A 12,566-nucleotide genomic window follows, 5' to 3' on the forward strand; every position below is an offset into this window, starting at 1 on the left:
TGGGTGGTAAGGGAATACACTATGTGAACACATCAAAAGTACTTTTTGTAGGAATTGATAAATATGCTTCAAGTCTCCATGAAAAGAAATTACTCTGGTTTACATTTCAGTGTGTGAAAACTTGTCAGAAGAGTATATAATCCAGAATGTGGCTATAGCTAAAATAGTACCTCAATACTAATAGGTTACATTTTTGTGGTCTAGCCTGGACCTTCACTATCCCCTAGAATACTTTTGGTGTGAACAGTAATATTTAATTTAAGGGTGAAAAGGAAACATTTCCCCAGTTTTTTATTACCCAAGCTATGACAGCCACCAAACATCAAGATGGTAACACATTTTTGGAGAACACTTTTCCCTTCAGGGACTCTAGGAGCATCCCACCCTAGGTTGAGGCGTTCAAATGCTAAAACATCTCTCAAGTCCATAGTTTTAAAGTCAGGGAATGCCAAATGTCTTGTCTTGAATATTTCTCAATAATGTATTTATCACATTACTTCAAGTAGTTTCAAATATTTTTTTCTTATAAATCCATTTCATAGAAAAGTGAAATTTATCTGGAATTGGGATGAAATCATAGTTTTATTGGAAGTCTAATTCTGAAAGGGAAACTTTTTAGCTTGCTAGAAAATTGTATCTGATGATGATAAGAATAGCATAGGCAAAGCCCACAGATCATCTAGTCTCTTCAGTTTAGCCATTCATTTAATTACATTCTCAGCCATAATACTTTGAAAACCAAGTGACTTAGTGGATGGGTTTGGTTTTGGTCTCCTTTCTCTTTCTGCTGTTTGCCTTCAGGTGAAGGTACAATGGTACCTCGTGGATTTATTTTGGAAAACAAGGAAGATGCCAACACAAGGAACAGAATGGAAGATAAGCCCAAGAATATGTTGCGGCTTATTAAAGTTCCATGACTGCATCCTGATAACTGATTAATAATAACTGACAATGAAAAAAGTACTTATTTATTTATACGTTCTGGTCTTTCAAGGCTAGCAGAGTGCTGGTGGCATCCTGGAACTTTGCAAATGATGCTACATTTGAAATTAAGGTAAGAGGTGTTTTACTTTGCATTAATAATTTTCCCATACTTTGATATATAGTTTTACCTTTGGAATAGAACATTTGATATTTGGGCTTTTTCACCAGTTTCTTAATGTTCCAGAATCTAGGTTCAGAGTTATTTGCAAAAATTAGGATTTATTGTTTTTAGCCATTTGCTTGTGTTTCCTAGGGGAGAGCTAAAGAAGAGTAAGCAGTTATTCCAAAGTTTAGAATGTGACTCAGTGAAAAATTTGAATGAGAAAACTCTTAGAATGTTTCTTTGAAAGTTTGTTTTTCAACTATAGATCAATTGACTTCTAGAGGTTTTCAATGAAAGTCAAATTAAAAAATGGAAAGATTTCCTTGCCACAAAACTCCATCATTTTGCACAGTGAGTTTCATAGATTTAAGGAAGCAGAAGCAATATGAAATGTACTCCTTTGTTCTTTTTTGCATTAAACATTATTTGAGATTGAGTTAGATGTTAGAATGGGCTGACAGTGTTGTCAGTGTAATAATGGAAGACAAATTCTTCATTCCATTTCAGAAATGTGACCTTCATCGGTTGGAAGAGGGCCCTCCTATCACAACTGTGCTCACCAGAGAGGATGGGCTCAGATACTACAGGGTGATGCAGACTATTCGCCGAATGGAGTTAAAGGCAGATCAGTTGTATAAACAGAAAATTATTCGTGGTTTCTGTCATTTGTGAGATGGTCAGGTGAGTGGTAGTTTTATAATAAAACCATGTCATTTAGATATTTAAGTATGGTGTTTATTTGCTTTTACCCTGCCTTAGGCAGAAGAAGGATTTAAGGCTGATATAGTAGAATAAAAATTAGAATGCTAAAACCTGCTATGAGGCTTAAGCTAAAGAATTTATTCACACATAGCATTGCTGATTTCCTGTACCTGGTAGAATTTTACTATTTAAAACTTTATGGCATGGTGATCATCTGTACTGTATATACAGTTTGGGGAGAAAGGGGTCTTTGTTACCGTTTTTTTGTTTCATTGTTTTAGGCCAAGGGTTACAAATTCAGATGCCTACAGGGTCAAACAGGTAAAGTAAATGAGCAAAGAAGTCCAGTTGTGCAAAAAAAAAAAAGAGCATGGTGACTGGGATTAGTGGTCCACTGGATGGGCCTAGTCCACCCAGAGAGGCATCTCCCACTCATTTGTAGCCAATTGGTGCCATGTGGATATATGGGGTTAATGCTCCCAAGTTTTTATTTCTTCAAAAACGACAGAAGTCTAGATTCTTATGTGAAATTCTCCCACTATTTTAGTGTTGACATCCGATTCAGTTTTTTTTTTGTAATCAATCACTAGGCAGGCTAAAGTAAACATTACATCTGTGGGTTGCCTTTTTTTGGCTTCTGGTTTGGGCCTTACTCTTCAATAATGTTTTTGATGGAAAAAGAAACCACTTTCTATGGTTATTAATGAAGAGTTCTAATAGCCCAAATGTTTCATAATAGTCTGGGAAATCCTTTATCTAGAAATGTGTATCATGGTTATTTACTGTTTCTTCTTTAATGCAGGAAGCTTGCTGTGTGGGCCTCGAGGCTGGAATAAATCCCACAGATCATCTCATTACAGCTTACCGGGCTCATGGCTTTACCTTTGCTCGTGGACTTTCAGTCCGAGAAATTCTCACAGAGCTTACAGGTTTGCTATTGATTTACAAAAAGGTGAAATAAATGAATTAAGTTTTCACTTCTCTCCCATTAAGATGCTCAGTGCTATGCATTAATATTAAAACCTTTTTTGTCTGGCCATGATCCTACAGAATAGGTTATGCCTAGGTTCAATGGGCACTTAAGACTGAAAAATGAAGCAGGCCACTCTGTATAGCAAAATAGTACCACTTTATTAGAGAACTTACAGACCAGGAAGCTGGTCCTGGGCAGCTGCAGAAGTTCAGAGCAGCGCTCTGCCTTGTGGGTTACAGAGGGTTATATAGGGTGAGAACAAAACAGTCACAGAGCCAAGTCAGGGTCTGCAAGATCATAAAACATATATCTGAAGTTACTGATACATAGCTAAGAGTAGTTTAGTACAGATGGCTAGCGTGTTTAGGAATGTGTATGTCTTATCTAGGAATTTATGGCTTCTGTGTTTATGGCCTCATAATTCCTGGGTTATAAACAAACAAAACTCCCTTTTAGTGTTCTGGTACCTCTTGTTCTTTTGAGTGAATTGACCATTTTTGATGTTATCTGGCCCTTTACATGAATGTTTGAAAAGGTCAGCTAAATCTGGATAGTGTTTATTTCTTTCCTCACTTGAGCATGCCAACAGAAATCGGCTGTAGAAAGTAAATTGGGTAAAAGTACATTAAGGTGTGTAATTTAAATTCTAGGACTCTTAATATTCCCTTTTTCTTTTTCCCCCTTTAGTCTTAAACTGTTTAAGGTACCAATGCAGCAGCAATCAGAAATGTTTGTAAATTTCAAAAGTCCAGGGTACCATTGCCGGCATCTGAAGGAAACTCAGTGGAGGGAAGGAAGCATCAGGAAAGGTCAAGGTCAGGGAACTAGACTGCTCTTCATTTAAAAGGACAGGGAGACGGGCAGAACATATGTTTGCACAGAGGGACAGATGCTTGCATCATTGAATCAGCCTCAGAGTTGAGACTTCTGAGTAAATACTTGGGGTGTGGGTTGGTTGGTTGGTTTCGTGTATTTGCTTTTTGATGAATATTTTCTGCCATTTCTAGGACGAAGAGGAGGTTGTGCTAAAAGAAAAGGAGGATCAATGCATATGTATGCCAAGAACTTCTGTGGGGGTAATGGCATTGTCGGGGCTCAGGTAGTCTTAACTGTTTATGGCCCTAATGAGGATGAGGATTGTCGGGCCTTCCTAGGTTTGGCCGTGGCTGATGTCTTCACAAAAATTGCACATCCCCCAGAGAACTTATCTCTGAAGTATTTACCTTTGGGGCTTGGTTTGTTTTTAAAAACCTGTTACTTCATACTCTACCATTTGATCATGTAATAAGTAAATTTAGGTGATATGAAATTTTTCATTTTAGTAGTTTATTTTTTATAAGCAGGAGCCCCAAGCAGTCGAGCTATACTTTTACCTTTTCATTTATTTTGAAGTACATTTATCAGATGGTTGCATGAGTTTAGCTAAGACAGGTGCCAAACTAGAAGAGGCAGATGATTGTGATCTCAGAGGCCTATTTACAATCCAAAGCCAGCTTCAGAAATTCTTTTTGCTTCCATTATTACAGAATAATCAAGAATTAACAGCATAAAATTTTATCTAGAGCATTCGTTTTGCTTTCTAATAAATTAGAATTCTTTTACCTGTTTAAAAACAAAAGAAACCCAAAATACCCTAGGTTTTATTTTTGGACTGTTTAGGATTAGTAGTTGAATTTTGGAGTACAGAAATGTTATTGCTTGATAGTTGAAATAGAATATCATGTTTGTTCCTGTTACTTTACTGATGTCTTCACAATATTGGTGACGGGGTAAGCAGAGAGATGGGGTTCAGGTAGGAAGTATTTGTAGTAACAAATTTCTAGCCCAAATTCTGGCCAGGAGTTAAAATTCAGAGCATTAATTTCTCTCCTCACGGATTTCTGTGGTTCTCAATGTTAGGTGCCCCTGGGAGCTGGAATTGCTCTGGCCTAAGTATAATGGAAAAGATGAGGTTTGTCTGACTTTATATGGTGATGGTGCTGCTAATCAGGTAAGCATGTAGTTTTATTTCCATATTGTTGAATATTCGTAGTTGATGAATTTGTAAAGAAGTAGTATATTACTTATTAGTTGAAATAGAAATTTATATGGCAAACTAAAATTTGGTTTTATGGCCAAATTAGAGACTTATAATGTCTTGGCACATTTTTACGAGAGCTTTATAGAGGTGTATTCCTATGAGGGAGTTCTCCTTTTGTTCTACATCAGGGCTTTTCAAACTCCTGGGGATAAAGAATTTTTTTTTTAATTTAAAATTTCTAACCAATTGCAAACCAACATTGAAATCAGTACTGTAATATACAGACTGTTCACTTGGGTGCCATGGCAATGTAAACTACTTACAATAATTTTTAAACCCTGATTCTTAACTTTCTGCACTTATCTTGTCCATGGCCCACACTTTGTATAGCACTGTTCTAGATGGTGATTCTGAGACACAGGTTGACTCTAGTTATCCAGAGGGTCAGAATTTATAATAAAACAAAGCTAGAAAGCCACAAATATTTTTTGTATGCTGATCTTTTTTCCATTGTATTCTATACTGTTAGCATGGCCCCATAGAAACAAGTGGTATAAATTTGGTTTGTCACTTCCCTTAGGCTACGCTGCTTCACCTGTCTGTCCCCCAAAGACTTAACATTCCTTTCCCTCATCACCCAGTGCTTGGTTTAAGAAGAGACTTTTCATCCTTTATGAAAGCTTATTCTACTAGGTAGAACAGCACCTGTTAATGATGATGGAGTCTAGAGAAAAATAGCAAAATGAAAACACTTGAACTTTTTATAAATACTTCTAGGGTCAGATATTTGAATCTTACAATATGGCAGCTTTGTGGAAATTACCTTGCATTTTCATCTGTGCGAATAACCGCTATGGAATGGCAACATCTGTGGAGAGAGCAGCAGCCAGCACTGATTATTATAAGAGAGGCGATTTTATTCCTGGGATAAGGGTAAGGATACTTACAGAGCCAGGGTTGCACCTGCTTAGCTAGACAGTTACACACCCCTTGACAATTTTAGAAAAATTTAAGAATTTCAATTTCTTAGTCCATGGACTGATCATGTAAAATTACAGTGGTTTTGGTTGGTTTGATTTATGCTCTGCTCATTACATGTTTCTTAACAGGTAAATGGAATGGATATCCTGTGTGTCCGGGAGGCAACAAGGTTTGCAGCTGCCCATTGCAGATCCGGAAAGGTAAGATTTTCTAATGACATGTGTCTGTCTTGAGGTTTATCATGCCTTTTCCATGATAGCGCTCAGGGGTAGCTGCTCTTTGAGATTTTTAAGATAGCAGAGATGATGGAAGTGAATTGGGTTCGTTTAAACAAAGCATGGGCTTGGTAGTTCACTTTGGGGAAACATTCTCCCCCATTTGGGTTAAATCTTTTCTTCCAGTCTTCCAGTGCTTCGTCAGCATTTTGTCTATATCTTCATCATGATCTCTTTTGCCTTTTGGTGTGGTTAATTACATCTTTTCTCTGATAAGTCATAAGCCCTTTGAGTGAACAGACTGCGTATCCCCACACTGCCCAGCACAGAGCATTGCTTATGTAATAGACATTTAATATGTTTGTTTCATATAAATTATATATTATGGTTATGTAATTTTTATCTTGCTGTTTTGGTCCTAAAAATCTTTTATCTTTCAGTGTGTGGTAGTGGAGAGAGAGGAACAGTGACATTGGCCCAGAAGTGTTTAAATCGGTGTTCCACAGCCCAGAAAATCTGCCCCTGAGGTTGACCTTTCAGTGATAACACCATGTGTGTGGTTGGGTGAGGGGAGGGATCAGGAATGCAAGTAAGATTTAGCTGGCAGTGATGAAAGTGTCAGAAAGGGCAAAGGATGTGAAGTGGGGAGACAATTGTAGAGAAGTTAAACAAGAAAGGGAGGCAAATGAAACACAGCATGACTAAGGAGATGGGTTGCAGTACACTAAGCAGTCTACATCAGCTCTTAATTCCTCAACAGAAGAGAATGTGGCATCTAACCTTAGTGTAAAAGTCAGTAGTTTATAGAATGTGTTTACTTTCCTAACCCTATCAAAGCCTTGTCCTGGAATTTAGGGATGGTCTGGAAACCCCCTTATCACCACCAGTCTGACTAAATGGGCTTCCAAATGGCTGGCATAAATGAGAAGAGATGCACTTTATATGTTATCTTTACAACTCTGAGTTAGGTACTGTTCTGCCCATTTTGCAGATGAGGAAAGACAGGCACACAGCTACTATATATTAAAGCCAGGATTAGAACCCAAGCAGTTGGACTCCAGACCCCCACCCTTCCCTTCCTTTTTAACTATTCCAAACTACCCAGGGATCCTAGATCCATCTTGTCTTCTGGAAGTGGGCTAGTATAACATGAGCAAGCCACTTGGTGATGCACAGCCAGGCTGGCCCAACTCCCAGCAGTCATGGGCTTTAGGTAGCAGGTCCTTGTTCCCTGCCACCTTCCTGTTACACACTAGCAAGATCTGTGTGAAGCAGGATTGGTTGCCAGCCCACTGACCCTGAAGATGAAGCCATCACCTCTCTCTCTGCCATCACTGCTTTGTAATAGATTCCTCTTAATTAAATCTGATCTATTTTTATAGAATTACATATTTAAGGAAATTAATAGTCAATTCTGTCTTCACTTGTGTTTTTTTAATTTAATGTCAGTAGGCTCTGTAACATGCTAAATGCCTTTTTTGATTCTAAACAAGCTGTGGCAAGTTGTTTTATTAAGTTCCTCAGTCAACCAATAAGCAGTTCTTGAGAGCTCAGCTTGCTTTTATAGAAGATCTAGTGAGGATATATTTGATCCTGCAAAGAGGTGCATTTGAGATTGTGGATTGTTGGTGCACAGCTCCGGTCACCTTAATCTTTTGTCTCTGCTTTAGGGGCCCATACTGATGGAGCTGCAGACTTACCGTTACCATGGACATAGTATGAGTGATCCTGGAGTCAGGTATGCTGATGGGAAAGCCAAGTATGCTTTCCAGAGTGGCTGTGCTTTGAAATCACATTAAAAAGCAAAACATTTAAACATTTGCTTTTGAAGCCAAATACTAGTTGGCTTCATTCATGGAATTAGCTATCTTGACATCAAGTAGTTAGTTCTGTAAGTCTTAGTCTGAAAAGTGCCTTTAATATAGAAAGCATTCTGAAAATCTGTAATACGTAATGTGTAAATGTTAGCATGAGCAGTACTAAAAAACAACAGCATTACGGAACTTAATTGCAGACAGAATTTTTTGCATAAAACAATTCTGATGTTAGGGTAGTATATTTGGGGGCACTTGGCATTACCCCAAATTCAATACTCAAGATATACGGCACCTCAAGAGGATCAGACTTTCAAAATGTTCTTTTGGCTGGTATGGAGTGAGGTTTACAGGCACAGTAGGCATTCGGTATTTTGAAACGTATCAGTTGAAAAAGATGTTACACTAGGAAGATGAGTGTACTTTTCTCAGAAACTATGGCATGTGACAGTTGAAAGAAGTAGATTCAGTTTCAAACCATAACAAACTTGTTTGTAGAATGGTGTTTTAAGGGTAAATTTTGCAGAGAGCAAAGTAAATGGAAAACAGCCTGTTGTATAATACTCTTTAAAAAATGATAAAGTAATGCTAAAAGCAATGGTTCTAAGTGATGTATTATAGAACTGAGAATGGGAAAACCTGGTATCCAAAATTTTGCTGGCTACAATTCTCTGGGGACTTCAGGGAGAAAGAAAAAGTATATTTGTTTTCAGCTTGGCATTCTGATGCCTCAAAGGCTATAAATATCTCCACTCCACTGCCACTGCCCGCCCCCTCCTCACCCCCCATGGACAATATAGGAGCTCAAAAGGTGGGTCATTTGCCACACACAGAGGCTCCATCCCTTCCTTCCTACCCTTATGTCTAATTAAAAAAGAACAGTGGCTCCTGTTGTCAGAATGCTGGAAAGGCTGCGTGAATTGCCAGTGTACAGTTTTCTATGCAGCGCTTATGAAACATTATGTTGAGTTCTTGTGTTTTGAGCACCAAAATCAATTTCAAGTTGGATTTAATGTGTCCCTTCATTTTTTAACTTCATAGCAACAGGCTGATGCCATATTGTATTTTACAAAGCTGTCTTTACTTTACTGGAAGTGTTCTTAACCTATTTATAACTGTTTCCCATCCCTACAGATACCACACACGAGAAGAAATTCAGGAAGTGAGAAGTAAGAGTGATCCTATTATGCTTCTCAAGGATAGAATGGTGAACAGTGATCTTGCCAGTATTGAAGAATTAAAGGTACAGTCACTCTTGATGATTTAAAAGTCAGGTTTTAAAGGTTGGCTCTCCTACTCAAAATTATTCTTTATTAGGAAGTTTCTGGTGGGCACTGAACTACCTAAGTAAATGAGAAATTACATAGTACCACAGCATATTAGTCATACAAAGTGTTTAAATTCCACTTTTCTTGCCAGGATATTAAATGTTGACATCTGGACTCCAAACTCTACATGTGTAGTTTTATAACTTAAAATAGCAACATTTTAATACTTTTATTACTCATAGAATAGTTATACTAGCAACAGGTTCAGAATTTAACTCTAGTTGGTACCTGAGCAGCTGTTAATTCAAAATCTCTTGAATGGGGATCTGATTTTTAGGAAATTGATGTTGAAGTGAGGAAAGAAATTGAGGATGCAGCCCAGTTTGCTACAGCTGACCCGGAACCACCGTTGGAGGAATTAGGTCATCACATCTACTGTAGCGATCCACCTTTTGAAGTTCGTGGTGCAAATCAGTGGATCATGTTTAAGTCAATCAGTTAAAGGGAGACTGCAGTAAATTTATTATACTTTGAATAGGCCATTCATCATAAACTTTAAGAAACTGTTTGTGTTCTCACCTTTAAGGAGGAATAAAATCCATAAAACAAAATCCATACAACATATCTTGTAAACTTTTGTTAAGACTAGTATGTAGATTACATCCAAGGGATAGGAATTGCATGCAGCTTATATGTTGTTGCGTTAAGGACTTACTATTTAGTGTGAATAATATAAAGGTTTTGGTAAGATTTTAGATTTATATAGGTCTAAAATAGGAAATACAGCATTTCCCAAAATGGTTCTTAAAATAATTCCAATTGATTTGCTGCCTCAACCCTGCCAGCTTCTGGGGGGGAGAGGAGATCATTCCCCTGAGGTATCAGTGCTGTGCTCCTTACAGTGGCAGACTGGCATTAACCACTAGTTCATACAGCTGCCCCTGAGAGCACCACCCACCCCCCGCAATGGGAATGCAGAGTTGGTGCTGAAGCCCATTATCACCAGCGGTTCTCTATGATAAAACACAGTATTTGTTATTAGGGCAGGGGGTGGAAGGACAATGCCATTGTTAAATAAGACTTCTTCATAATCATTTCAAAGGCCAGATGGTTTAGTTTTCTTCATTTATAATTCAATATAAATACGAAACTATTTTCTTAATAGTTTTCTATTTACATTAAATACAAGGAATATTCTTAATCACATTTCTCAAATTTAAGTGCAATACCAGTTAATGATCATGTATAGTTTAACATCGTAGTTTTCCAGCCTTTTAAAATAATAAAAACTTTTGCATTTTTAGCAAGTGTGATAGGGTGTGCTCATCTTTTTTTTCATTGAAGTCAATTTTAAGATTTTTGTGATACTCTGGGATGTCAAAACTAAGGCTCACAGTCTGTACAGCTCATCTTTAAAACATGCATCAATAATGGGTAAGCAATCCATTTACATAGGATAGCTTTTAAAACTGCATTTCTTATGTAAAGTATGTATATTAACAGCTGCTTTACCAGCAAAGACTGGGGGAAGGGGGATTTGCTCACTCAGTCCCATGGCTGGCTTGACTGTGCTTAAACCTCATCTTTGGTCTTTGAGGGCTCCTGAGCTTGTATTCTGTGCTGGGTGACTGCATTCCAGATCCTGCAGAGGAGACCACCCCTGTGAGACAGAGTCATAAGAAAAAACTTTATAGCAACAAAACCAATGCTTCCTTAGGAGCCCTTATGGCAAATATTATATCATTTTAGATTTGTTTAGATCTGGCATTTAGTCTCAACAAAAATAAAACACACACAGATGTGACATTTCTGCCCCAGCAGTAAGTAGCAGGAGTGGATTTGTGTAGAGCAGGCTACATAAATGCTGGGATGAGTAGGCTACAGAAAGGAGGATTTGGGTCTCATCCTTAGCATTACATGCCTTTCCTCACCCCACTCCCTGCCAACTATGTGTGGCAGAAGATTGAAATGGGGAGAACACTTCCACCGCATCTTCCTTCTTCTCTCGGACCTGGCCTTCTGCTGCCTTTTCTCTGCTTGAACCTAGCAAAATTCTAGAGTTTGGAGGGAGGCTAGGTAGTTTTAGTTGTCTGACTAAGCCATGTGAAAGGGAAATTTTACTTCAATGACAGTGGAAATTACCAGCACTTTGTTTAAAATATAATTTCACACACAAGATAATTTTGTACTATAGAAACTGTTTTGAGGCTACTCTTACTGTAATCTAAGAGATCTTAGATCTTCCTTAGTGATATCATTAACAATATTAGAAAGTGTATAACCTTCTTCAACAATCTGAAACAAAGATGAGATACACAAAAGAGCTAAGCAGCTTTTTCACAATAGCATTTAGATCATTTTATGGTTATAGATTGTTTTATGGTTATATGTTTACCTTTTCAATTGTATTAGGATCTGCTCCATGCAGTTTCAGCCAATCTACAAGCTCTTTATCTGTTCTCTCCTCATGAGACTCATGATGGGGTGCTGGGTTCTCTGCAATATCTGTAATGATTAGAAATTCATTTTATTGTATATTAATGTCTAACAGTAAAACTTTTAAAAAAGTAAGTTGGATGTAATAAACTATTCCAGAATGTAAATGTGGTGAAATGAAATGAACTTAAAATCATTCAGCTGCTCTAATACATGTTAATCAACCATTCATAATTTTTGGATTCAGTTTCCAGAGAGTGAAAACACTCCTTTATCTATGATACCATTATTTAGATTGGAATTTCATATGTTATCTGTCAGCTGCTTTATATGTTCTTTCCCTTGTCTTTAAAATATTTTTTTTTAGGTTTTAGTATTGAGATTTTGCTTTAGAGCTTACCCATTCATGTTCCAAGAGGTAGCCATAGCTCTTTGCTAAGTGGCACCAAATGAGCACGTCGGGTTTACAGAGGTATACTGTATGCAGTAAACTACCCTTTTTAGGCATACAATGCTATGAATTGATAAAGCCATACAGTTGTATAATCACCACCACAAATCAAGGTAGAGAAATTTCTAGAAGTTACCTTGTGTCCTTTATTATAATCATCCCCCTCCCTGCCATTCTGATTTGTCTTTTTCTGTCCCTACAGTTTTGCCTTTTCCAGAGAATTATATAAATGGAATCATATACTATGTATCCTTTTGAAGCTGATGTCTTTTCATTTAGCATAATGTATTTGTCATTCATCCATATTGTTGGATATATTAATAGTTCTTTTTATTGTTGAGTAGTTTCTAGAATCTACCGGAATACTGATTGAATAGAGGATAACCTAAACTGTTTCTTCAATCAGCAAGATTTTAAAACAGTCTGTCTCACATCCACAGACATGTCAGAGCAAGTGGAAAATGATTCTCACCGTTATACTTGAAACGTAACTGAAGATGATACAATTCTTGAGTTTTCTGTTCTAGAGTTTGCCGTAGGAGATTCTGGTATTCTCACTCTCGTTGAACTAGGTGTTCCAAAAGTCTAGTTAAAAAAAAAAAAAGTCATGCAGAGGAGA

The 12,566-nt window shown here is 37.4% G+C and overlaps 2 protein-coding genes across 2 annotated transcripts in view; one reads left to right on the forward strand and one right to left on the reverse strand.

Moving 5' to 3' along the window:
* LOC119524040 (pyruvate dehydrogenase E1 component subunit alpha, somatic form, mitochondrial-like) overlaps positions 1-9,622 on the forward strand; it is a 34,368-nt gene extending 24,746 nt beyond the window's left edge. Inside the window, 11 exon segments of the mRNA XM_037822714.1 lie at positions 995-1,054; positions 1,595-1,768; positions 2,592-2,718; positions 3,770-3,861; positions 4,662-4,690; positions 4,692-4,752; positions 5,560-5,715; positions 5,892-5,963; positions 7,649-7,716; positions 8,927-9,035; positions 9,398-9,622. Of these exon segments, the coding sequence (XP_037678642.1) occupies positions 995-1,054; positions 1,595-1,768; positions 2,592-2,718; positions 3,770-3,861; positions 4,662-4,690; positions 4,692-4,752; positions 5,560-5,715; positions 5,892-5,963; positions 7,649-7,716; positions 8,927-9,035; positions 9,398-9,562 (1,113 nt within the window). The 3' untranslated portion in view covers positions 9,563-9,622.
* Positions 9,623-9,749: 127 nt separating this feature from the next.
* Positions 9,750-12,566, reverse strand: part of LOC119524183 (mitogen-activated protein kinase kinase kinase 15-like) — a 162,154-nt gene continuing 159,337 nt past the window's right edge. Inside the window, 3 exon segments of the mRNA XM_037822819.1 lie at positions 9,750-10,720; positions 11,456-11,565; positions 12,420-12,532. Of these exon segments, the coding sequence (XP_037678747.1) occupies positions 10,640-10,720; positions 11,456-11,565; positions 12,420-12,532 (304 nt within the window). The 3' untranslated portion in view covers positions 9,750-10,639.

Source organism: Choloepus didactylus, chromosome Y (assembly GCF_015220235.1).
Source record: "Choloepus didactylus isolate mChoDid1 chromosome Y, mChoDid1.pri, whole genome shotgun sequence".
Classification (NCBI taxonomy): Eukaryota; Metazoa; Chordata; class Mammalia; order Pilosa; family Megalonychidae; genus Choloepus; species Choloepus didactylus.